This window comes from Papio anubis, chromosome X (assembly GCF_008728515.1).
Source record: "Papio anubis isolate 15944 chromosome X, Panubis1.0, whole genome shotgun sequence".
Classification (NCBI taxonomy): Eukaryota; Metazoa; Chordata; class Mammalia; order Primates; family Cercopithecidae; genus Papio; species Papio anubis.
The window spans coordinates 96,857,518-96,883,785 of NC_044996.1; the positions used below are offsets into that span (position 1 = coordinate 96,857,518).

A 26,268-nucleotide genomic window follows, 5' to 3' on the forward strand; every position below is an offset into this window, starting at 1 on the left:
CCCATGTTTCCCTCTCTAGTTTCTCCAGAGTTGGTTTCGGGCAAAGGAATCAGTAGCTTGTGCTGTCTGCCATCTTTGCAGGAACCAGAAACTCCAAGTATCCTAGAGGAATAGTAGAGGTTTCTGCCTTTCAGGGTATCTGAGCCTCCTATTCACAGAAAGGACTCTTCTGTCCCTCAGAGGTCCCAAACTACCATCCACAGAATTGGCTTGTCTGGTCCTTCAAACACCTGAGCTCATTAATCACAGAATGCATCCCAGAGGGTATTAGCTGTTTACTGAAAAGAGAGACATTTCAGGACCTCAGAAGGCCAGACACTCCCATAGGTTGGATGGCCCTTTGGGGAGTCTGAGCCCATTTCCACAAAAAGCACTCGTAAGACCCACACACAGTGCTTGAGCCCCCTAGACACAGAATAGTCTTGTCCTGCTCTTCAAGGGACTGGGCTCTCATCTGAGGAATAGTCAGCTTCCCCCCAATACTGGGGGTGACGGGAGCCTTTTAAGGGTCATCCCCAGGTTTGTATGGCATTCTTGGGGCAAACAGCAGAGGGAATGACTGCCCTGATGCCTCCTTATCTCTGGCAGCATTGCCTAGTGCAACAGCTCAGGCCAGAGCTCAGCCCGGTTTACAGCCATACCATCTGGAACATGCCAGATCTTGTCTGACCTCTGAAGCTAAGCAGGGTCAAGCCTGGTTAGTACTTGGAAGAAGCTGGTGTGGCTAGACCGTGACCTGAGAAGCCCAGTTATTTCACCCATCCTTTGTGGATGACAGCACCTGGCCTGTGAGAGAATCCCATCCTCTGAGCATGTCAGTGGGAAAAAGGACCTTTGTTTGATCATTATCCTCCAAATAATGAAGTGAATTCTATTATGGCCTGCGTTTTATCAGTGTTTGATGTTTCTCCATATTAGTGAGATGGAGAAGGTAAATAAGTGGTTTCTATTGCTGAAATGGTTAAGACAGGTGCTGTGAGCTGGAATCCCAGTTTAGGGCCCCTAGGCATGGGCTAGGCCACAGTCCTTCAAACTGGCTCCAAAGCAAGTGACAAGAATAGGAGCCCTAGATCCTTTTGTAATTCAACAATGTGATGATTGGGCTTTCATGCTCATGTGTGAGACGTGCCTCCCTCAAACCTTGTTCACATCTGCACGGTACCTGTCTGAAGTGGAAAACAAAAAGGAGGCTGAGGCCCCTGCCCAGGGCTGCCAGCATTGGTGCATAAACATCACAGAGAGGTCAAGATCCTAGAAATGGTGACGTGAAATGCCAGGGGTGGCTGGTCCAACATTTCTAAGTAGCCCATACTTCCCTATCTCAGTAAAGAATCTTGTCCTTTTTTGAGCCAGGAACTCTCTTATCTCTCATCCAGGGTGATGTCCTGAAAACATATATTCACAGCCATAATACAGACCCTTACAGGCAGATGGATGTACCAAAAAAACAGACTCAGGCCTTCCTCAAGCAATGCCCCACCTGGGCTCACCTTCAGGAACCGATTCTCAGCATCCACTCTCCCTATCACAAGGGGGAAGCTGGAGCCTCTCTCCACCAAGTGAATTATTTCCCCTCCATCAGGTAAAGGGCCCCTGAGGACTCCATCTACAGCAAAACCCAGGGAGGAGGCAGAGAAACACACAAACCACAGTGACCTTCATGTGTGCAAAGTATAGTTGTTAAAAACAAAACAACAGAAACAGAATAAAGAGGCGTGGCCTCTGTGGGGCAGTGCCTAAGCAGAGCTCCACATACTTAGACCTGGGGAGGAAGGGATCTATGCTCCAACAGGTCTAGGGCTGGCAGGCAGGGAGGGAGGTGGGGTCTCATGTGTTGGCCCTCATGGCAAAGAATGGAGATCTGGTAGAGCCAATGGAGGGCTGGAGAAAGCCTGATCAAGATGCAGCTGTGGCCTCAGCCCCCTCCTCCGAGTCCCACACCTCTGACTGCAGGTAATCAGCAAAGAGAGCCCTGGCCCGGCGCAGGACACGCCCCAGGTGGTGTTTTCGCACGAGGCGGTCAAAGTGCATGGCCAGCTCGTTATAATCCAGCCCATTGCGCATGATGTGGTCGCGGTGCTCCAGCAGGATGGCCAGGCAGAGGAACAGCATGAATGGGTTCCCCCGGCCAAACTCCTGGGGTGGGGGCAGGCCCATTGGTGGTACAGGTGGCAGGGACTTTCCAGGGTCTTTCGGGGAGCCTACCTCTCGCATCAAGGGGGATCCTACAGCCATATCACCAGTGGGAGAGGGCTCCTGGGTGGATGGTGGAGATGAGGAAGATGGGGAATCAGGGTGGGAAAAGGAGGAGAGCAGTGGGTCTGGGGAGTTCAATAAAGGCTCGGAGAGGGACTTGGAGCTGATAAGGGCAGCTGGGTGGGGCAGCTGGACCAGAGGGTCCCTCCTGGAGCCCATGTTATCCCTGAGTTGCTGGAGGCCATCCAAGCTGGCCTGTCTCAGGAGACGCCCCCCACCACCAGGCCCCTGACTGGCTGTGGCCAGGTGGTCAACAGCATCTTCAAAGGTACTACCTCCTCCACCAGCAGGCCTCAGCATGTGCCTCTGTCGCACGGGCCACCCCCTGTGGCCACCAAAACCAGTGTCTGCCACTTGGCTGGGGGGTCCAACCAGCTCTACCTCATGTTCAGGAGGATCAGGGGGCAGCGAACTCCAGGTGACCTCAAGCATGCGGAGGGCGTCATCAAAGGCAAACTCACGCTTGAGCTCCAGCAGCAGCCAGCGGTAACAGAAGAAGAGGTCATCAGCACCTGCCTCTTGCAGGTATTGGTAAAAGTCAGGGTCAGCGTGTCGCAGCAACAGCTTCAAGTGTGCAAACTTGGTGGCCATGGCGCGGCCGTCAGGGTGGAAGTTGGCGGCCAGGCGCTTCATGATGCCACAAAAGCAAACAAAGGCATGGCCCTCATGGTCCATGACGGCAAGGATGGGTGAGGCAAGGTCACTCATGCCCTGGCAGTAGGACACCTGTGGGTGGGTAACGGCATAAGTGGTGAGCAGGTCGTGCAGCGCCCGTAGATGTGGGCCATCCTCAGGCCCCGCATAGTAGGGGTGGGCCCGGTCAGTGCGCAGTACATCCTTGAGGACTGTGCTGCGGATGAACTCCAGGTCCTCAGGGCTCGCTCGCTGGGCCCACTCGCTCTTGAGCTGCTCATACTCGCGGCTCTTGCGTTTCATGTAGTCCATCCGCTCTCGGCCTGTCAGTCCATCTGGATACACGTTCAGCAGGTACCGCCACACCACCTGGCCAGGGGTGAAAGGGATGAGGCTGGAATTCTCCAGATGAGCCACACCCCAGTGTCTATCAGTCGCCACCCACCCACCCTCCTTGGGCCTCTGTCTTCCTTCTGATAAGTCTGCTAGGCCTCCAACTGCTCACCCCTCCCTAAAGAGAGCTTCGTGCCCTGGAACATCTCCACCCTCGCCCACAGCAGTGTGGCTGACTGCATGTGTCTCAGGAGCTGTTAATGAGTGCAGCAGTGATGGACTCAACAGATGACTGAGGATGCTCACCTTTCGCAGCGAGGGCTCCACACCGCCATGATAGATCCGCAGGCGCAATTCCTCGGGTCGGGAGAGTTGGCCCTCGTGGTTCAGGTACGTGTGAAACTCAGCATCGCTCAGGGGTGGCTTGAAGGGCTTGACATCTTCCCCATACGACCAGCTCAGCACTTGTTGGACCTTAGACAAGGTACGGCCCACCTATGAGAAGGAAGGAGGGATCAACTGCGTGGAATAAGGGCAGATGCCAGCCAGCATTCTGAGAACCAGGGTGCCAGGTAGGCTCTGCCCTCCAACCACAGCTGGGTCCCCAGGGTCCCTGAAAACACCTGAGTGAGGATGGACTGTGTAAAGGGCAGGGCAGCAGTCGTCAGTGATGACCGTTTCTCAGCCAGCAACACATCGGAGCCAATGACATCTTTGGGGCTGATAATGTCCCAGTCTTCCAGCAATGGGCCTGGGCAAACAGAACAAAGTGCTATGAGAATGGGGATGATAACCCAGACCTCAGGGCCAGTTTCCGCTCCTTCTACTGAAGCTGGGCTACCTGCAGGGGAACAAACGACTCCCAGTCCCTCTTCCTGTATCATCCAAATCATGTAAAAAACAAAATCAAACCATGAACAATTCTTTTGTAGTAGATGTCTCAGGAAATGGCTGGGCAGCCTCTAATATTTTAATGATATAAAGTAACATTTATTGAGCAGTTACTATGTGCCAAGCACTAGGACAAGTGCTCAACAGCAATATAGGGAATAATAATACTAGCTAATGCTTCCATAGTGCTGTGTGCCAGGAACTATTCTGAATTCTTTGCAAATACTGACTCATGCAATAGTCACTTCAGTCCTATCGGTTGAGTACTACATTACCGTGACTCTCTTTGAGGAAACAGGCACAGTCACAATAAGGTACTTGCCCAAGGCCCCTTAGCTAGTGAGTGAAAGAGTGGAAATTTGAAGGCCAGGCCCAAAGCTCAAGAGCCCAAACTCCTACTCTCATATTCTTGCCAGTCCTCCTCCCACAAACAGTGCACACTAATATTACCATTCTCATTTTACAGATGATGACAAAAAGGTTTGGAACAAACAGTAAGTGACCAAGATTCTACAGCCAGGAAATAGTAGGGCTGGGATATGAACTTCATTCACCCTAGTCCAGAGCCCAGACATACTTTAGAAATAAAATATTTGTGCAAAAGTGGAACAGGTATGCAGTACATGCTTTTTTTTTTTTTTTTTTGAGACAGAGTCTTACTCACCAGCTAGAGGCTAGATGCAGCCCGTTGTGAATGTGGCTCACTCTGCCCTCCCTGGTTTCAAGAGTGATTCTCCTGCCTCAACTCCCAAGAGTAGCTGGGATTACAGGTGCCACCACCACCATGCCCAGCCAATTTTTCATATTTTTAGTAGGCGGTTTCACCATGTTGGTCAGGCTGGTCTTGAATTCCTGACCTCAGCTGATCCACACTTACCTCGGCCACAGAATTGCTGGGATTATAGGCGTGAGCCACACCATGTGCCTCTTTTTTTCTTTTTTTTGAGGCCGGGTCTGCTCTGCCCAGGCTGGGGTGCAGTGGTGCGATCTTGGCTCACTACAAACTCCACCTTCTGGGTTCAAGCAGTTCTTCTGCCTGAGCCTCCCGAGTAGCTGGGATTACAGGTGCCCACCACCAGGTCCAGCTAATTTTTTTTTTTTTTTTTTTTGAGGCGGAGTTTCACTCGTCGCCCAGGCTGGCGTGCAATGATGGGATCTCGGCTCTCCACAACCTCCACCTCCTGGGTTCAAGTGATTCTCCTGCCTCAGCCTCCCGAGTAGCTGGGATTACAGGCATGTACCATCACGCCTGGTTAATTTTGTATTTTTAGTAGAGACGGGGTGTCTCCATGTTAGTCAGGCTGGTCTCGAACTCCCAACCTCAGGTGATCCGCCCGCCTCGGCCTCCCGAAGTACTGGGATTACAGGCGTCAGCCACGGCACCCGGCCTAATTTTTGTATTTTTACTAGACACAGGGTTTCACTGTGTTGTCCAGGCTGGTCTCGAACTCCTGACCTCAGGTGATCGGCCCGCCTTGGCTTCCCAAAGTGCTAGGATTACAGGCATCTTTTTCTTTTTTTTTTTCTTTTTTTTTTTTTTGAGACAGTCTTTCTCTGTCCCCCAAGGCTGGAGTGCAGTGGTGTGATCATAGCTTACTGTAGCCTCAAACTCCTGGGCTCAAACGATCCTCTTGCCTCAGCCTCCTGAGTAGCCGGGGCTACAGGCGTGTGCCACCATGTCTGGATGATTTTTTTTTTTTTTTTTGGTAGTGATGGGATCTTACTATATTGCCTATGGTCTTGAACTCCTGGGCTTAAGAGATCCTCCTGCCTTGGCCTCCCAAAGTGTTGGGATTACAGGTGTGAGCCACTGCACCTGACCGTTTCTCTTTTTCATTTTGCCTCGCATCCTTTCTTCCCACCTCACATAAAATGTGGTGGTTGAAGCAGCAGTGGCCATCTGAGGGTAAGTTCGAGAGGATCTTCAGAGATCCTCTCCTACAGCCCTGACACCAGAGGGCTACTAAGCCAACAATGGCAATGTCCAGTGGCTAAGTTTTTTTTTTTTTTGAGAAGGAGTCTTGTTCTGTCACCCAGGCTGGCATGCAATGATGTGATCTTCGCTCACTGCAACCTCTGCCTCCCAGGTTCGAGCAATTCTCCTGCCTCAGCCTCCCGAGTAGCTGGGATTACAGGTGCCTGCCATCATGCCTGGCTAATTTTTTGTATTTTTTGTAGACACAGGGTTTGCCAGGCTGGTCTCAAACTCCTGACCTTGGGTGATCCACCCGCCTTGTGTGGGGAAAAGAAAGAGAGATCAGATTGTTACTGTGTCTATGCAGAAAAGGAAGACATAAGAAACTCTATTTTGATCTGTATTAAGAAAAATTGTTCTGGTTTGAGATGCTGTTAATCTGTATGTAACTTTAGCCCCAACCCTGTGCTCACAGAAACATGTGCTGTATTGAATCAAGGTTTAATGGATTTAGGGCTGTGCAGGATGTGCCTTGTTAACAATATGTTTGCAGGCAGTATGTTTGGTAAAAGTCATCGCCATTCTCCATTCTCTAATACCAGGGACAAAATGCACTGCGGAAAGCCACAGGGACCTCTGCCCAAGAAAGCCTGGGTATTGTCCAAGGTTTCCCCTCACTGAGACAGCCCGAGATATGGCCTCATGGGAAAGGAAAGACCTTACATCCCGCAGCCCGACACGCATAAAGGGTCTGTGCTGAGGAGTAGTGAAAGAGGGAGGCCTCTTTGCAGTTGAGATAAGAGGAAGGCTTCTGTCTCCTGCTTGTCCCTGGGAATGGAATGTCTCGGTGTAAAGCCAACCATTCGTTCTAGTCTGAGATAGGAGAAAACTGCCCTGTGGCTGGAGGCGAGATATGCTGGCAGCAATACTGCTCTGTTACTCTTTGCTACACTGAGATATTTGTGTAAAGTGAAACATAAATCTAGCCTACATGCACCTCCAGGCACAGTACCTTTCCTTGAACTTATTCATGATACTGATTCCTTTGCTCACATGTTTGCCTGCTGACCTTCTCCCCACCATCACTCTGTTGCCCTGCCACACTCCCCTTGCCAAGATAGTAAAAATAGTGATCAATAAATACTGAGGGAACTCAGAAACTGATGCTGGTGCAGGTCCTCGCATGCTGAGTGTGCAGGTCCCCTGGGCCCACTGTTCTTTCTCTATACTTTGTCTCTGTGTCTTATTTCTTTTCTCAGCCTCTTGTCTCCACCTGATGAGAAATACCCACAGGTGTGGAGGGGCAGGCTCCCTTCACCTTGGCCTCCCAAAGTGCTGGGATTACAGGCGTGAGCCACCGCACCCGGCCCAAGTGGCTAACTTTCAAACTCTCTTGTGTGAAACCAATCAACTTCTATTTGTTTAAGCCACTGTCATTTGCAAGCAAATGCCATCCCTAAACAGCATTCCCATGGAGCCCAATTCTCCCACAGAGCTGAGGGGGGAAACAAACCCTAGGCCACGTTTGCATGTCACTGCTTTTCCCTGGATGTCTTATGGGGCACTGCAAACCTAAGGGGTCCAAAGAGAGAAGGCCAAGATCCACTCTAGACATGGCCTCCTCCTCTACTCCCCATCACAACAAACAGCATCTCTATCTGTTCAGTTGTTTAATAGACCAGAAACCTGAGAGACATCCTTGTCCCCCTCCCACTCGCTTAACTCCCAGGTCCAAACCACCGCCAAGCCCTATGGCTACCGCATGTAAAGCATTCCTCCATCCTACCTGTTCTCTCATCTCTGTCTTCTCACCCTGTCTGAGCCATCATATCTCTCACCTGAAACTGCCTCCTAACCAGTCCTCACTTCCTCTGTATTCCTCTCCAGTCTCTCCCAACAGCTGCCAGAATGGTCTTTCTAAAACATTAATTAGAGCATTAAAACACTTAACAGGTAAAATGAAGAAGGTCACACTATGAAAAATCAGTAATGGTCTGAAAGTCCGAACAGAAGAACCACTGCAAGGCATGGAGCTAAGGTTCGATGATTTGAGTGAAAAAGTAGAGAGACCTGGATGCCAAGTCCAGGAGACCAAATATGGAAATAACAGGAAATGCAGGGGGAGAAAAGGGATCAGGTGGAGATGTCAGAATTAAACAAGTATGAAGGAAAATTTCCCTGAGATGAAGGAATGGCTCACCAAGTCTTAGATTGGATTAATTAACTAACAACACACAACAGGCCCCCCACCAACCCTATTTCCCCCCCCCCCTTTTTTTTTTTGAGATGTGGTCTTGCTCTGTCACCCAGGCTGGAGTACAATGGTATGATCTCAGCTCACTGCAACCTCCGCCTCCTTGGTTCAAGCTATTCTCCTGCCTCAGCCTCCCGAGTAGCTGGGATTCCAGGGGTGTGCCACCACGCCCAGCTCATTTTTGTATTTTTAGTAAAGACAGGGTTTTGCCACATTGGCCAGGTTGGTCTTGAACTCCTGAGCTCAAGTGATCCACCTGCCTCGGCTTCCCAAAGTGCTGGGATTACAGGTGTGAGCCACTGTGCCCAGCCTGAAATGCTCAAATTCTAAGAATAAAGAAGAACTCTTAGGTTGGGCTCAGTGGCTCATGCCTGTAATCCCAGCAATTTTTTTTTTTTTTCCAGGCAGAGTCTTGCTCTGTCATCCAGGCTGCAGTGCAGTGGCGTGATCTAGGCTCACTGCAACTTCCGCCTCCCGGGTTCAAGTGATTCTCCTGTCTCAGCCTCCTAAGTAGCTGGGACTACAGGTGCCTGCCACCACGCCTGGTTAATTTTTGTATTTTAGTAGAGACAGGGTTTCACCTTGTTGGTCAGGCTGGTCTTGAACTCCTTGCCTCAAGTGATCCGCCTACCTCTGCCTCCCAAAGTGCTGGGATTCCAGGTGTGAGCCACCACGCCTGGCCTAATCCCAGCACTTTGGGAGACCAAGGTGGGCGGATTGCTTGAGCCTGGGAGTTCAAAACCAGTCTGGGCAACATGATAAAACCCTGTCTCTACCCAAAAATATAAAAATTAGCTGGGCATGGTGGCGCACACCTGTAGTCCCTGCCACATGGGAGGCTGAGGTGGGTGGCAGGATCACTTGAACCTGGGAGGCAGAAGTTGCAGTGAGCTGAGATCACATCACTGCACTCCAGCCTGGGCAACAGAGACCTTGCCTCAAAAAAAAAAAAAAAAAGAAAAGAAAAAGAAAAACTCTTGCAGCTTCCAGAGACAAAGAATGGCTGCTTACAATGGAAAGATCAGACAAGGAACAGACTTCTGCTCCACAACCCTGGAGGCAATAAGACAGTAGCTCACAGCATCTATGGAGCACTAAGAAAGACCTGAGATCTAAGGGCCCCACACCCAGTCAAGACAGTAACAGATCTATTCAGCCAAAGAAAAACATTTTTGACCATTAGAGTACATCTAACCCATGCACCCTTTTGGAGGAGAACAAAGAAGTTCTCTGAGCAAATGACTCCTGCATGACTAGAAGGGCTCAAGATAGGGAGAGACAAAGGGGAAGGTAAATGGTGGAGGGCCCTAGATTTTTAATATTTATAGTTAAAATGACAAAGATAACATGATTGGGGATTTGTAATATTATATGTTACATTAGGATTCCTGAAACATAAGTGACTTAGTGTGTTAGTAAGAAAACAGAATGATAACCTGGAATTTAAAAAGAAAAAAAATTGGCTGGATGCAGTGGCTCATACCTGTAATCCCAGCACTTTGGGAGGCCGAGGTGGGCAAATCACTTGAGGTCAGGAGTTCGAGACCAGCCTGGCCAACATGGTGAAACCCCATCTCTACCAAATATAAACAAATTAGCTGGGTGTGGTGGCGCGCTTCCGTTATCCCAGCTACTTGGGAGGCTAAGGCAGGAGAATTGCTTGAACCTGGGAAGAGGAGGTTGCGGTGAGCTGAGATTGTGCCATAGCACTCCAGCCTAGGCAACAGAGCAAGACTCCATCTCAAAAAAAAAAAAAAAAAAAAGTTGTCTAAGCAAAAGCTAGAAGTTAAGGGTTAGGGACCAGAAAACAAGTAAGAATTAGAAGTGTTCCAAAGCTCTACTTTAAAGGCCAGAAAAAGTGGGAGAGATTGGAGGAAAAAAAGTGGTCTAAAGATTTCACTGTTGGGTGGGGTGCAGTGGCTCATGACTACAATTCCAGTACTTTGGGAGGCCGAGGCGGGTGGATCACGAGGTCAGGAGATCAAGACCATCCTGGCTAACACGGTGAAACCCCCTCTCTACTAAAAATGCAAAAAATTAGCCAGGCGTGGTGGCGGGCGCCTGTAGTCCCAGCTACTCGGGAGGCTGAGGCAGGAGAATGGCATGAACCCGGGAGGTGGAGGTTGCAGTGAGCTGAGACTGTGCCAGTGCAGTCCAGCCTGGGCAACAGAGAGAGACTCCATCTCGAAAAAAATAAAAAAATAAAATAAAAATTAGCCAGGTGTGATAGTGTGTGCCTGTAATCCCAGCCACTCGGGAGGCTGAGGGAGGAGAATTGCTTGAACCCAGGATGCAGAGGTTGCAGTGAGCTGAGATCGTGCCACCTGTACTCCAGCCTGGGTGACAGAGTGAGACTACGTGTCAAAAAGAAAAAAAAAATTTTCACTGTCAGTTGTCTTAAAAAGCATAAATTGGCCGGGCGTGGTGGCTCAAGCCTGTAATCCCAGCACTTTGGGAGGCTGAGACGGGCTGGCTAACACAGTGAAACCCCGTCTGTACTAAAAACAATACAAAAAACTAGCCGGGCGTGGTGGCGGGCGCCTGTAGTCCCAGCTACTTGGGAGGCTGAGGCAGAAGAATGGCGTAAACCCGGGAGGCGGAGCTTGCAGTGAGCTGAGATCCGGCCACTGCACTCCAGCCTGGACAACAGAGCAAGACTCTGTCTCAAAAAAAAAAAAAAAAAAAAAAAAAAAGCATAAATTCTGCTATGAGGTTTTTATGAGAGGTATGAGAAACATACCTAAAATTAGGTGACACAAAAAGGTTAAAAATTAAAGAATCCTAAAGGTATATCTGGCAAACACAAACAGAAAGAAATAGTAGCCATGCGAATGTCAGAAAAAGCACCACTCAAGGCCAAAAGCATTTAACATGAAGAGACATTTTATACTGATAACCCCCCCCCTCGCATCCCACTAATAAAACAGGCAAAGAGGCCAGGCAAAAAGGCCAGGTGCAGTGGCTCACACCTGTAATCCCAGCACTTTGGGAGGCCGAGGCGGGCGGATCACAAGGTCGAGACCAGCCTGGCCAACATGGTGAAACACCATCTCTACTAAAAATACAAAAAAAATTAGCCGGGCTTGGTGGCAGGTGCCTGTAATCCCAGCTGCTTGGGTGACTGAGGTAAGGAGAATGGCTTGAACCTGGGAGGCAGGGGTTGCAGTGACCTGATATCGTGCCACTGCACTCCAGCCTGGGCAACAGTGCGAGACTCCCTCTCAAAAAAAGGAAAAAAGGCTAGGCGCGGTGGCTCACACCTGTAATCCCAGCACTTTGGGAGGCAAGGCGGGCAGATCACAAGGTCAAGAGATCGAGACCATCCTGGCCAACATGGTGAAACCCTGTCTCTACTAAAAATACAAAAATTAGCTGGGCATGGTGGCACATGCCTGTAATCTCAGCTACTCAGGAGACTGAGACAGGAGAATTGCTTGAGCCTGGGAGGCAGAGGTTGCAGTGAGCCTGGATTGTGCCACTGCACTCCAGCCTGGCAAAAGAGTGAGACTCTGTCTCAAAAACAAAAAGAAACAAAAACAAAACAAAACAAAAAACAAACAGGCCAAGAATGTCTACAAGCACAAACTCACCTAGTAGCAAAACCTGATCTGAAGTGACAGGAGACTATATATAGTCTTTATATAACCCACGTAGTGTGACTATGCACACATTTCCCTGAAGAAACATCCAAGTATTTCATTATGGGCTGCTGGCCCAGACCCTGCTTGTGGTATTACATAATATTTGTGATACCCACATTTCCTTATCATAAAATTGTCAGACTTCCCAAACCCTAAATTAATATATAAACTCACTGCAATGCCAGTCAGAAATTGAATGGGGGTTTTTCCTGGAGCTGGATAAAATTATTTTAAGGTTTCTATAGAAGAATTCACATTTAAGAATAGCTAAGACAGGCCGGGCACGGTGGCTCATGCCTGTAATCACAGCACTTTGGGAGGCCGAGGCGGGCGGGCAGATCATGAGGTCAGGAGATAGAGACCATCCTGGCTAACATGGTGAAACCCCATCTCCACTAAAAATACAAAAAATTAGCCGGGCGTGGTGGTGAGCGCCTGTAGTCCCAGCTACTTGGGAGGCTGAGGCGGGAGAATGGTGTGAACCCAGGATGCGGAGCTTGCAGTGAGCCGAGATTGTGCCACTGCACTCCAGCCTGGGTGACAGAGCAAGATTCCATCTCAAAAAAAAAAAAAAAAAAAGAATAGCTAAGACAAAGAACAGTGGGAGGATGGCAAAAGCTTATTAAAATTGACCACAAAACCACTGTCATAAAAATAACATGGTGTTAGCATAGCAGTAGACAAATAGAGCCTGTTGGTAGAATGCAATAGAAAGCCTAGAAATAAATCCAAGCATGTATATATGGGAACTGAATATGCAACAAATGTGGCATTTCGAATCACTGCAGAAAAGGTGATTCGAAATGCCACATTTGTTGCATATTCAGTTCCCATATATACATGCTTGGATTTATTTCTAGGCTTTCTATTGCATTCTACCAACAGGCTCTATTTGTCTACTGCTATGCTAACAAATGTGGCATTTCGAATCACTGCAGAAAAGGTGATTATTTAATAAATGATGCTGGCAGGCCAGGCGCAGTGGCTCATGCCTGTACTCCCAGCACTTTGGGAGGCTGAAGCAGGTGGATCACCTGAGGTCATGAGTTCGAGACCAATCTGGCCAACATGGCAAAACCTCATCTCTACTAAAAATATAAAAATTAGCCGGGCATGGTAGCGGGCGCCTGTAATCCCAGCTATTTGGGAGGCTGAGGCAGGAGAATTGCTTGAACACAGGAGACAGAGGTTGCAGTGAGCTGAAATTGTGCAACTGCACTCCTGCCTGGGCAGTAAGAGTGAAACTTCATCTAAAAAAAAAATTAAATTAAAAAAATAAATGATGCTGGCATAATTGACTATCTTGATTTTTTTTAAGCCAGTTCTGCTTGTCACAATGCTGACAGAGAAAAATATTTATATGTAAAAGAGAAAACAATAAGCATAGAAGAAAATACAGAATATTTGTATAAGCTTATGGATGGGGAACATTGTTCCAAAGTAAAAGGAGAAACTCAGCCAGGCGCAGTGGCTCACGCCTGTAATCCCACCACTTTGGGAGGCCCAGGCAGGTGAATCACTTGAGGTCAGGAGTTTGATACCAGCCTGACCAACATGGTGAAACCCCATCTCTACTAAAAATACAAAAGTAGCCAGGTGTAGTGGCACATGCCTGTAATCCCAGCTACTTGGGAGGCTGAGGCAGGAAAATAACTTGAACCCAGGAAGTAGAGGTTGCAGTGAGCTGAGATTGCACCATTGCACTCCAGCCTGGGCAATAAGAGCGAAACTCTGTCCCCACGCCTGCAATAAAAAGGAGAAACTCAGAAATCATAAAGAAAAAGATAGATATGTGTATAGGTGTGCAATCAAATGTTTAATTTTGATAGGACAAAACAGATCCATCCCATAAGCAAAGCCAAAAAACAAAAGATCAACTGGGAAAAACATTTGCAGTACATATGATAGAAAGGAGGCTGGTGGCTGGGTGCGGGGGCTCCCGCCTGTAATCCAAACACTTTGAGAGGCTGAGGTGGGTGGATCACTTGAGGTCAGAAGTTTGAGACCAGCCTGGCCAACATGGCAAAACCATGTCTCTACAAAAAATACAAAAATTAGCTGGGCATGGTGGTGCACGCCTGTAGTCCCAGCTACTTGAAAGGCTGAGGCAGGAGAGCTTGAGCTCAAGACTGCAGTGAGCCATATTTGTGTCACTGAATTCCAGCCTGGGTGACAAAGAGAGTCTCAAAAAAAAAAAAAAAAAAGATTCATACTGGAAAGGTACAAATTGGTCAAAGGTCTAGGCTTTGTAATCTCCCAACTGTAGAGGTGACAGAAACTGGCTTTTTCCCAGAAAGAGGGACTAGGCCATCCAAACAGTCCCAACATGTCTGTTGCTTTCACAGCTGTGAAAATGATCACGAGAATGCCATTAATATGTCTAATGATCGCTCCATATATTGGACACTTACATATTAATGTGTAGAATACCACTTATGTTAAACACATACCATTTGTGTGTATAGACACACAAATATGAATATACTCACATACATGGATAAATGTGTGTGTAAGTGTAAATAAGTAAAGGACATGCACGGTTATACATCAAACCGATTCCCTCAGGGCAAAAAGGGTAGGGTAGGGGACTGAGATTAGGCATAGTGTTCCCAGGAGACTTCACCCTTATTTAAAATGCTTTTATTTTTAATAAGAATGTATTTACTGGGTAAAGATTAGTTTCTCTTAAAAATATGACTCTAATCAAATTCCCATCAGGATTTTAATGGAATAATAAGCTAATTTATTAAATAAAAAGAACAGTAAGTAAACATGAATATTCACGAAAAGTTTTTAAAAAGGAAAACATGAAAACATATCATAAAACTATAATGATTAAGGCTGGGTGTGGTGGCTCTTGCTTATAATCCCAGCACTTCGGGAGGCTGAGGCGGGCAGACTGCTTGAGCCCAGGAGTTCAAGACCAGCCTGGGCAACATGGCAAAACCTTGTTTCTACAAAAAATACAAACATTAGTTGGGCATGGTGGCATGTGTCTGCAGTCCCAGCTACTCAGGAGGCTGACGTGGGACGATTGCTTGAGCTTGGGAGGCGGAGGCTGCAGTGAGCTGAGATTGGGCCACTGCACTCCAGCAAGGATGACAGAGTGAGACCCTGTCTCAAAAACAAAAAACAAAACAAACAAACAAAAAACTATAATGATTAAAACAACATAGAATTGGTTTAGAATTTAATAAATAGATCAAAGTAAGAGAACCAGGAATTCAGAAACAGACCCATGTATGTGCAGGAATTTGGTAAATAAGACAGAGGGCTTCTTTTTTTCTTTTCTTTTTTTTTTTTTTTTTGAGACGGAGTCTAGTTCTGTCACCCAGGCTGGAGTGCAATGGCACGAGCTCGGTTCACTGCAACCTCCGCCTCCCAGGCTCAAGCGATTCTCCTGCCTCAGCCTCCCTAGTAGCTGGGATTACAGGTGCCCACTACCACGCCCGGCTAATTTTTATATTTTTAGTAGAGACAGGGTTTCACCATATTTGGCCAGACTGGTCTTGAACTCCTGACCTCAGGTGATCCACCTGCCTTGGCCTCCCAAAGTGCTGGGATTACAGGTGTGAGCCACAGCGATAACCTTTTAAAGATGTATTCCTGCCAGACTGCTGGGTGCCTTTCTGTCTCTCTGCTTTATTGGCATTCGTCCCAGTTCTCATGCACTTGGGGTTTTCTCCACATGTTTTGTAGCCATGCAGATTTGATTTTTTTCCTGAAATAGTGCTACTGTGTCTCTTTTACAGGTGAGGAAAACAAGGCCCAAGGAATTAAGTGACTGACATAAGCACATATGGCTACTCAGTGGCAGAGGTTCCGGTGTGTCTGGCTACCTATCTTTTCCTATTTGGCTTCCTGCCCATCTCTGTCACTATCTTTCCCTCTGACTCTTGTTTCTCTCTCTCCTCTCTTTTTTACAAAGCTGCCAGTTTTAACAAGTCCAAAATATTGTAGAGTTAAATGGTTAAGAACAAGGACTCTGGAGCCAGTTCAGTCACTGCCTGGGTTCAAATCTTGCTCTTCAACTTACTGTCTGTAAGGCTGGGATGAGTCCTGTCACCTCTCTGAGCCTCAGTTTCCTCATCTATAATATGGGGAAAATGATTGTCCCTATTCTATAGGATTATTTTGACAATTCAATGAAAAAATATTATGTGCACAGAATGGCCCTAAGTGTTCAATACACATTAGCTATTTATGTTATAACGACATCAATAAAGTGCCCAAATCATCCCAAATGGGCACGTGAGTTTCCTGAGGCTGGGAACCACATCTTCCACTCCACAACTATTTAAAACAATTTCAAACCTACAATAACATTAAAAGAATACCCTGAACACCCATACATACTTCATCTAGATCCTCTATTAACTTTTTTTTTTGGGCCACATTTGCTTTATCTCACTCTCTCTGTATATAAACACATTATTTTTGCCAAGTTATTTGCAGACATCATGACATTTTATCCCTTCATACTTAACTGTGTTTTTCCCAAGAACAAGGATATTTTCCTTCAATAGATATGATACCAGTACCACACTGCTATGGTTTGAATGTGTCCTCCCAAATTCATGTGTTGCAATGTAATTACCAATGTGATCATATTAAGAGGTGGGGGCCTTTAAGAGGTGATTAAGTCATGAGGGTAGTGCTCTCATAGATGGGATTAGGACTCTTTTTCTTATTTTTTATTTTTATTTACTTTTTTGAGATGGAGTCTCGCTCTGTCGCCCAGGCTGGAGTGCAGTGGCATGATCTCGGCTCACTGCAAGCTCCGCCTCCCAGGTTCATGCCATTCTCCTGCCTCAGCCTCCCGAGTAGCTGGGACTACAGGTGCCCACCACCACATCTGGCTATTTTTTTTGTATTTTTAGTAAAAGATGGGGTGTCACCATGTTGGCCAGGATGGTCTCGAACTCCTGACTTCAGGTGATCTGCCTGCCTCAGCCTCTCAAAGTGCTGGGATTACAGGTGTGAGCCACCACGCCCAGCAGATTAGGGCTCTTATAAAGATGTTGAGGGTGTGGGTTCACTCTCTTCTGTTCTTCTGTCATGTGATGATGCAGCAAGAAAGCCCTCACCAGACACACAACCTGCCTGCACCTTCATCTTGGACTTCCCAGTCTCCAAAACTGTGAGAAATAAATTTCTCTTCTTTACAAATTCCTCAGTCTGCGGTATTCTGTTATAGTAGCACAAAACGACTAAGACACACACCCAGGAAATTTAATACTGATACAATACAATTATCTAATGTATGCTCTGTAATCAAATTTTGAGACCATGTCCTAATTTATCTGTGTGCTCGCAGGGACCAGAATAGGCAAGAGTGGAGGAACAAAGATGAGAAGAGAAAAAGTGGCTGAGAGGTCAAGGGAACAAATGAATGAGTGAGCAAGAATACAAACAAATGAATATGGGTGCAGAATGAGTGAATGAATAAGCACAACTAGCATTATTATAATATGCATTGTTACATTTTGGTATTATAACTGAAATACATAATGCTAAAGCTATACCGTTATACTACATTATAAATCTGCATTATATATAATTATTACATACATGACTAGGTTATATGTTACAATAGTATAATACAATAGAATTATCATTATTAGAGATAACACTTTCTGAGCCTTCATTATGCAGTCATGCACCATTCCAGGCATTTTATGTGAATTTCCCCTCACAATGGTTCTAAGATACAAGGCCTCGCAATGGTTCTAAGATACAATTTTCTCTTTACAAGTGAAGAAATTGAGGCCTAGTGGTTGAGCCAGGATCTACAGCTAGGACACCTTGCTACCCATCCCACCATGAGGGAGTGTATTGTGAGGGGTGGCATCACCCTATGGGGTAAAGGGGTCCCAGAGCAGTGCTCCCGGGGGCACTGGGTACTCACTGTCCTCCGAGGGCCGAATATCTACACGCAATTGCAGGTAGGGTTTGGAGGCAGTGGCAAAGGCTGTGCTGAGGTCCCAGTCAGATAGGAGTGAGAGGTAAACTTCCTGTCCTAGCCGGTCCCGGCCCAGGTAGCTGATGCCAAAGTTCTTCTTCCTGGACAGGGGATATGAGGGAGCTCTCAGGGCCCCTGATGCCCTGGAGGCCTCAGGGACAGTTTCCAAAACAAGGAGGGTAATATAGAAGGTGTTGAAAACAACTTCCTACTATGTGCAAGGTACTGTGCCAAGGATTATGGGCAGCCTGAGATCAGGTCATTTATACCCACTTTGTTATACCAACACATACAAGCAGGTACATACCTGCTTGTATCTGGAGGTCACATTGGAAACTGGTAAAATGTTGGCCGGGTGCAGTGGCTCACGCCTATAATCTCCGCATTTTGGGAGGCCGAGGTGGGGGGATCACCTGAGGTCAGGAGTTCGAGACTGGTCTGGCCAACATGGTGAAACCCTTTCTGCACTAAAAATACAAAAAATTAGCTGGGTGTGTGGCAGGTGCCTGTAATCCCAGCTACTCAGGAGGCTGAGGCAGGAGAATCACTTGAACCTGGGAGGTGGAGGTTGCAGTGAGCCAAGATTGTGGCATTGCACTCCAGCCTGGGTGACAGAGCAAGACTCCATCTCAAAAAAAAAAAAACAAAAAAAAATTGGTTCCCTCTGGGGTAGATGAGGAACAGAAGTGGGAAGAAAGCAGCCTTCTTACTACATAAAAAAAAAAAAAATAAAGCAATCTGTGTTTGTTATTTTTCACAACAAAAATGTTTATGTAAGAAACTCTAATAACAACTAAGAATTTATTATTCAGCTATACTTGTGCAACTATGTAGTTTGTTGCGTGATGCTCACCGTAACCATGGAAACATCCTAAATACCCAACAATTTTGTACTGTTTGAATTTCTTACCATGTGCATGTATTCCTCCAAAACCAGCACCACAACAAAATGACTATCACATCTGCCCCCAAAAGACACCACTTTTCAGTTATCAGATTAGCAAATTTTGCAGTTATACAGTAACCAGTGTTTGTGAGGGTGTGAGGGAAACAGGCATTTATGTGGTGCTGATGAGATCATAAACTGATAAAACCTGTCTGGAGAGCATTTTGGAAACACCCATTAAAAGTTGAAAAAGCAGGCCAGGCATGGTGACTCACGCCTGTAATTTCAGCACTTTGGGAGGCTGAGGCGGGTGGATCACAAGGTCAGGAGATGGAGATGATCCTGCCCAACACGGTGAAACCCCATCTCTATTAAAAACACAAAAATTAGCCAGGCATGGTGGCGCTACTCAGGAGGCTGAGGCAGGAGAATCGCTTGAACCCAGGAGGTGGAGGTTGCAATGAGCTGAGATCGCACCACTGCACTCCAGCCTGGGCGAGAGTGAGACTCTGACTAAAAAAAAAAAAAAAAAAAATTAAAATGCAAATACCCTTTTTCCTGACAATACCACTGCTAGGAATTTATCCCATGACTGGATGTTTCCAAATACATTACTCCCTCTTTATCTACAGGGGATATATTCCAAGACCCCCCAGTGGATGCCTGAAACTGCAGATAGTACCAAGACCTACATATACTATGTTTTTTTTTTTCATATACATACATACCTATGAAAAAGTTTAATTGATAAATTAGGCACAGTAAGAGATGAACAATAATAGAACAATTATGACAATACAGATGCTTCTTGACTATGACAGGATTATGTACCAATAAACTCATCATAAGTTCATAAATTGGAAATACTGTAAGTTGACAATGCATTTGGCTGGGCGCGGTGCCTCACCTGTAATCCCAGCACTTTGGGAGGCTGAGACGGGCAGATTGCTTGAGCTCAGGAGTTTGAAACTGCCCTAGGCAACATGGCGAAACCCTGTCTCTACTAAATATACAAAAATTGGCCGGGTGCAGAGGCTCATGCGCCTGTAATCCCAACACTTTGGGAGGCCGAGCTAGGCAGATCCCTTGAGGTCAGGAGTTCGAGACCAGTCTGACCAATATGATGAAAATTAGCTGAGTGTGGTGGCACACACCTGTAATCCCAGCTACTCGGGAGGCTGAGGCATGAGAATCGCTTGAACCTGGGAGGCAGAGGCTGCAGTAAGCCAAGATTGGGCACTGCACTCCAACCTGGGTGACAGAGTGAGACTCTGTCTCAAAAAGAAAAGAGAAGATCAAAAAACTATCCGGGGCTGGGAGTGGTGGCTCACACCTGTAATCCTAGCACTTTGGGAGGCCGAGGCGGACAGAAAACTTGAGGTCAGGTGTTCGAGACTAGCCTGACCAACATGGTGAAACCTTGTCTCTACTAAAAATACAAAAATTAGCCAGGCATGGTGGTGCGTGCCTGTAATCCCAGCTACTTGGGAGGCTGAGGCAGGATAATCACTTGAACCCAGGAAGTGGAGGTTGCAGTGAGCCGAGATTGCGCCATTGCACTGCAGTCCAGGGGATAAGAGCAAAACTTCGTCTAAAAAAAAAAAAGTTATCCCGGCATAGTGGTGCACGCCTGTAGTCCCAGCTACTTGAGAGGCTGCGACAGGAGAATCACTTGAACCCGGGAGATGTCACTGCACTCCAGCCTGGGTGACAGTGAGACTCTGTCTCAAAAAAAAAAAAAAAAAAAAAAAAAAAAGAAAAAAAAAGAAAAATGCATTTAACACACCTAACCTACCAAACATCACAGGTTAGCCTAGCCTTCGTTAAACGTGCTCAGAACACTCACATTAGCCTACAGTTGGGCAAACTCATCTAACACAGAGCCTACTTTATAATAGTGTTGAATATTTCACATAATTTATTGAACACTGTACTGAAAGTGAAAAGCAGAATGGCTTGCAGTACAGTCTCTACCAAATGCGTATCACTTTTGCACCATTGTAAAGTTGAAAAATCCTAAGTCCAGTTATTGTAAGTTGGGGACTATCTGTAAACTGTAATAAAAGTAATGTGAATGTGGTCTCTCTCTCTCTCAAAATATCTTATTGTATGTAATATTTGCAGACTGAGGTTGACCATGGGTAACTGAAACTGCAGAAAGCAAAACCACAGATAAAAGTAGACTGCTGTACTCCAAGACATGCATACGTGGCTGTTCACTGTGGGATTATTTGTAGTAGTAAAATAAACACAAACCCTACCAAACAAACAAAGGCTAGATAACCACTGTAGAGGTGGGTGGCCCACTGGCCAGTCCCCAGCATCTTCCCACTCACCCACTCAAATCAAAGGCTCGGATGAGGATGTGCTGCAACACGTCGAGCGAGGTGATCTGGGGATCTACAGCAAAAGAGCGGAACTCTGGCGGTAAGAAGCTCTCACATTTCTGGGGAGAGAAGACATGGGGTAGGCCACCAGGGGCCTCATCACCATGCTGAAGAGTGAGGTGCAGAGTGGTAGAAGGCAAAGTCAGAGAGGTGCCAGGGGCCAGATCAAGGCAGGTGTTCTGGACCATAGGGTCCAGTGAGGAGGAGGCTACTGCAAGGGTTCAGGCCCCCAATCCTTCTTCTATATCCCTTCAACTGTGGTTGCCAGAATCACCATATCCAGTCTGGCTCCTGTTAAATCAGTCCTCTATGATGCTGTAACCAATCTAGCACATCTACCTACAACACTCTCCTGCTTAAATCTCTTCAATGGCAACCCTAGAGTCCCAGCAAGCGGGCCTATGGGGCCCCAGCCAGCCTCTCACCAGGTTTTTTGAACTTTATACTCTGGTAGTACCAAACTGTTAGAAGTTACCTTGAAACCATCCTGACTCCAGGCCATTGATTGTGCTGATCCCCTGTCTGGAACATCCCTCCCACTTTCTTCACGTGGTTCACTCCCAGCTCAGGCATCTTTTTTTCTGAATGTCAAACTTCTACCTTAGAGCTTTATTACACTGAAGTGATGTGTGGACCCTCTTATCACTGCCAGTGCCACTGGTTGGTTGGAGCCACCATCATTGTTTACGGAACTATGGCAACAGCGTTCTTCCTCAGCATATACACCAAAGGCCCTTGGCGATCTGCCTCTGTCTTAGCACTCTGATTCACCTCCTACCACTCTTCCCCTCATTCTCTCCACTCCAGCAATCAGGAACCTACGGGAACATGCCAGGCCCATTCCCATCCTCTAGCCTTTGCCCTTGCTATTCCTTCTGCCTAGAATACTCTTCCCTTCTAATATGCACATGGCTAACTCCTTTTATTCGGGTCTCTGCTCCTTCAGTACCTCCTCTGGGGATTTCCCTGTACAACCTTGGCTAAAGTGACTCCCTGTTGCATAACCTTTTTCATTATTTGAGTATCCGAAGCATCTCATTTCTTTAGTTGTCTCCACCCACGAGCCTGTCAGTTCATCAAAGTGGGAACTTGCACATGAGTGCACTCTCCACACATACGGGTTGACTGACTCCAGAGCCAGCACCTTCTCATTCCTCAGAGCCCCACCCTCAACTACTGCGGCCCCTCCTCCAGCCCATAGCCCCTCCCCTTTGTCTATAAGCTCCACCCATTTATCCCATAGACCCCCGTCTCTCCATTTTCAGTCCCACGCCCCAAGGTACGTCGCTAACGCTCCCAGGCTCTCAGGCCCTCCCTCCCCCTCGCCACCATCACTTGGCCCTCAAGCTTCGCCGCTCAGGTTTTGTCCCACATCTCAAGTCCCGCCCTCCATCCTACGACAGCCACCGCCTCCCCCTCCCCTGGGATGCCTCGGCGCCTGGGCCGACTCACCCGCCAGCCTCACCTTGACTCGGACCCGCACCACCTCTCGCTCCTCCTCCTCAGCGGCCGCCGCCGCCTGAGCTCCCACGCCGGGCGGGGGCGCTCCGGAGCCAGACAAATCCGAAGCCCCGGAGGCTGTGGCCATCCCGCCGCCGCCCGTCTCAGGGTGACGGTTGACCGTTGCCCCCCAACCCGGCGCACACTCTACTGTACTGACGCCCGCCGCCCCACCTCGTGCCGGGGCGCAGGCGCAGAGGGCTCTGCGCGACCCTACCCCCCCACCGTCCCTCCCACCTGGCCCTGCCTGGAGGTCGCCTCTGCGCCTGCGCCTAGATGCTGTTGCCAGGAGCCCCGCCCCCAAAAGTCGGGCATTTTGCTTTATTTCAGCGAGCGTGCGGACGCCTACTGAGGCCCCGCCTCCCCCAGCCCCGTGGTTTGGTTGTTTTGACAGCCTACTTCCGGATTCATAGAGGTGTTATACTGACACCTCGTTCGCCAAGAGAAGTGGGCGGGGAAAGGAAGGGGCTGCGTGATGACGTCAGGCCCCATACCCCGCCTCAAGTTGCCTCCCGCCTCTGCTAACAGATGATGTCATCTATTTCAAATTGGCCCTCGCTTCGTATGAATCCACTGAACGGGAAAGAAATCCTTTTTTTTTTTAAGGCAGGGTCTCGCTCTGTCACCTAGGCTGTAGTGCAATGGCGCGATCACAGCTCACTGCAGCCTCAAAGTGAGCTATGATCAAGCTATCCTCCTGCCTTAGCCTCCCGAGAGCTGGGACTACAGGAGCGCGCTACCACGCACAGCCAATTTTTGTGTATCTTGTAGAGAGAGGGTTTAGTCTTGTTGCCCAGGCTAGTCTCGAACTCCTGACCTCAGGTGATCCGCCCATCTTGACCTCCCAAAGTGTTGGGATTACAGGTGTGAGCCACAGCCCCTGGTTAAAGTGTTTTAAAAAATATACTCAGCAGGGTGCAGTGGCTCATGTCTCAGCACTTTGGGAGGCCGAGGCGGGCAGATCTCTTGAGCCCAGGAGTTCTAGACAGCGAGACTCTGTCTCTTAATAAAAAATTAAACAATTAGCTGGACGTGGTGGCGCACACCTGCAGTCCCAGCTACTCGGGAGGCTGAAGCAGCAGGATAGCTGAGCCCAGGAAGTCAAGGCTGCAGTGAGCCCTGCTCACACCACTGCCCTAACCTGCACCACAGGGCAAAGCCCTGTCTCAAACAAAAATTAATAATTTACATCCTGACTTAGTAAGGTCAGACAAAAAAACAGGAAAATGGTTTACACATTGTGAAAATTCATAGAGATTTTGTACACTGATGATTTTTGTACTTCCTGTATGAATGTTACACTTCATTAAATAATTTACCCCCCCAAAAAACTTTTATGCTCTTTGGAGTTCTAGCTTTTGGTTTGCCTTTGTCTGAAACTTGACGAGATCATATTTTCCCAAGTGTATACAACTAGGAGGCAAACTTCCAGGTAATTCAACTCCAGGAAGGACACTAATGCTTCTAACTGAAACCCAGGAAGAAGTTAACAATCAAGACTTCAGAAGGCAGAAAGCGAGACAGACCCAGGGAGCTCAGAAGCATATCTCTAAAGCTCTGCCATTATTGAACCAGTTCAAAGGATCCCTGGTCTTTATGTCCCTTTTCCAAGTTTCACATTCTCAGATCTTGGAGAATCACTGAATCATTGGAAGAGCCCTCTGTCCAGCTTGGTCTAGAGATTTATTTGAAACCTGACTAAAATGTTGGTACTGACTGCCAGGGACCCATTGAAAGAGAAGTGGCCAGGCTCAACTACAAACCAACCAATGGAGCCCAAATGATACCATCTGTAAAAGATCAGCTTTCTGGGGTCCCAGAGCAGGGTGGATAACGGATCTGGAAGAGCAAATGGGGAATGCCCAGCAGAGCATGCAAAAGGCTTAGCAATGTGCTGAGCACATAGTTAGTGCTCGAAACAATGAATGCAAGAAGCCAATAATAAATGAAGAAAAAATTTTAAAAATAAACTGAGTCAGGCGCAGTGGCTCACACTTGTAATCTCAGCATTTTGGGAGGCCGAGGTGGGAGGATTGCTCGAGCCGGGGAGTTCGAGACCAGCCTGGGCAACACAGGAAGACCCTGTCCCTACGAAATTAAAAAAAAAAAAAAAAAAAAATTAGCTGGGCATGGGTGCGTACCTGTGCTCCTAGTGTTCGGGAGGCTGAGGTGAGAGGATTGCTTGAGCCTGGGAGGTCCAAGCTGCAATGGAGCTGTGATCACACCACTACACCCCAGCTTGGGTGACAGAGTGAGACCCTGATTCAAAAAAAAAAAAAAAAAAAAGCCCACAACATGTTAAGGTTGGTCCTGCTCTTAAACAGTGTATGTCTACTAGATATTGGCTGAATTATTAAATATATCTTAGACTTTTCTGAGAAACTTTATGTATGGCAAAATGCAAAAAGGCAGTCTTCCCACTTAATGGCACAACATCCGTGCAGTCTGGACAAAATACAGGCTGCACTTACAAATGTTAATTTCCAACAAAGGAGTCTTTTTTTTTTTTTTTTTTTGAGACGGAGTCTCGCTCTGTCGCCCAGGCTGGAGTGCAGTGGCCGGATCTCAGCTCACTGCAAACTCCGCCTCCCGGGTTCACGCCATTCTCCTGCCTCAGCCTCCCGAGTAGCTGGGACTACAGGCGCCCGCCACCTCGCCCGGCTAGTTTTTTGTATTTTTTTAGTAGAGACGGGGTTTCACCGTGTTAGCCAGGATGGTCTCGATCTCCCGACCTCGTGATCCGCCCATCTCGGCCTCCCAAAGTACTGGGATTACAGGCTTGAGCCACCGCGCCTGGCCTTCCAACAAAGGAGTCTTGTAAGATACTAGCACTCCAACTATTGTGTCCGTGTCATATGGATGCAACCCTCAAGGTTAACTTTTTAGGCAAGTCTGCAATTCTATTTTGGTGTCTTTTAAAATAACATGTTGCCTTGGTATTAATATTAGATAGATATCTCTACTTTTAGAAGGTATAAATAATGGGGATTTTCTCTGAAAGCCAGAAAAGGATTATTGGCATGTCTCTCTTGCCCCATGTGCTTAGAGTCAAAATCACCTATAGCACTGCTGGATTTTCTGATAGAGACAAGGAGTAAGAGTCTGCTTTTCATTTATCATAGGGTGGGATGTGCAAACCATTAGCCTGGAGTTTGGAATCGATCCTGAGGGCACTGGGGCAAAGGTTTAGACAGGGGTATGATGTGGTCAGATGCCTCGGTCTTGGTCCTGGGGAGAGCCTTGGATGGAAAGATACTGGAAGCAAGAATATCAAAAAGGAGGTCCTTCCCATAGTTCTGGGGAGAACTTTCTTTTTTGTTTATTCATTCTTCCATTCAACAAATACAAAGTGTATGCTAGGCAGTCTACATAAATTAATTCTTATAATCTGCATAAAAACCCTATGAGGTAGTATCTTAGTCCATTTTTCTATTGCTGTAACCAAATACCCAAGACTGGGTAATTTATAAAGAAATTTGGGACGCTGAGGTGGGAGGATTGCTTTGAGGCCTGTTCAAGACCAGCCTCGGCAACATAGCAAGACCCTGTCTCCACAAAAAATTTTAAAAATTAGCTGAGCGTGGCAGTATGCCTGTAGTCCTAGCTACTT

General features: G+C 47.4%; 1 protein-coding gene and 1 non-coding gene across 4 annotated transcripts; one reads left to right on the plus strand and one right to left on the minus strand.

Annotated features, from left to right (window-relative positions):
* Nucleotides 1-260: 260 nt before the first annotated feature.
* TBC1D25 (TBC1 domain family member 25) lies at nt 261-23,003 on the minus strand. 3 transcript variants are annotated; one of them, XM_003917669.3, is made up of 6 exons: nt 22,624-23,003; nt 21,108-21,217; nt 17,832-17,986; nt 3,846-3,973; nt 3,529-3,717; nt 261-3,258 (listed from the first exon to the last, which is right to left on the minus strand). In XM_003917669.3, exons 1-6 carry the CDS (start codon nt 22,744-22,746, stop codon nt 1,897-1,899), a joined length of 2,067 nt encoding a protein of 688 aa, XP_003917718.1. In that variant the 5' UTR covers nt 22,747-23,003; the 3' UTR covers nt 261-1,896. The 3 variants fall into 3 exon arrangements, with proteins under 3 accessions (XP_003917718.1, XP_021788723.1, XP_021788724.1); XM_021933031.2 differs by lacking the exon at nt 22,624-23,003 and adding an exon at nt 21,634-22,321; XM_021933032.1 differs by lacking the exons at nt 21,108-21,217; nt 22,624-23,003 and adding an exon at nt 21,038-21,095 and having other exon boundaries at nt 17,832-17,987.
* Nucleotides 1,071-1,172, plus strand: LOC116272284. Its single transcript, XR_004181000.1, has one exon. It is a non-coding gene; the product is annotated as a small nucleolar RNA U13 (small nucleolar RNA).
* Nucleotides 23,004-26,268: the final 3,265 nt, after the last annotated feature.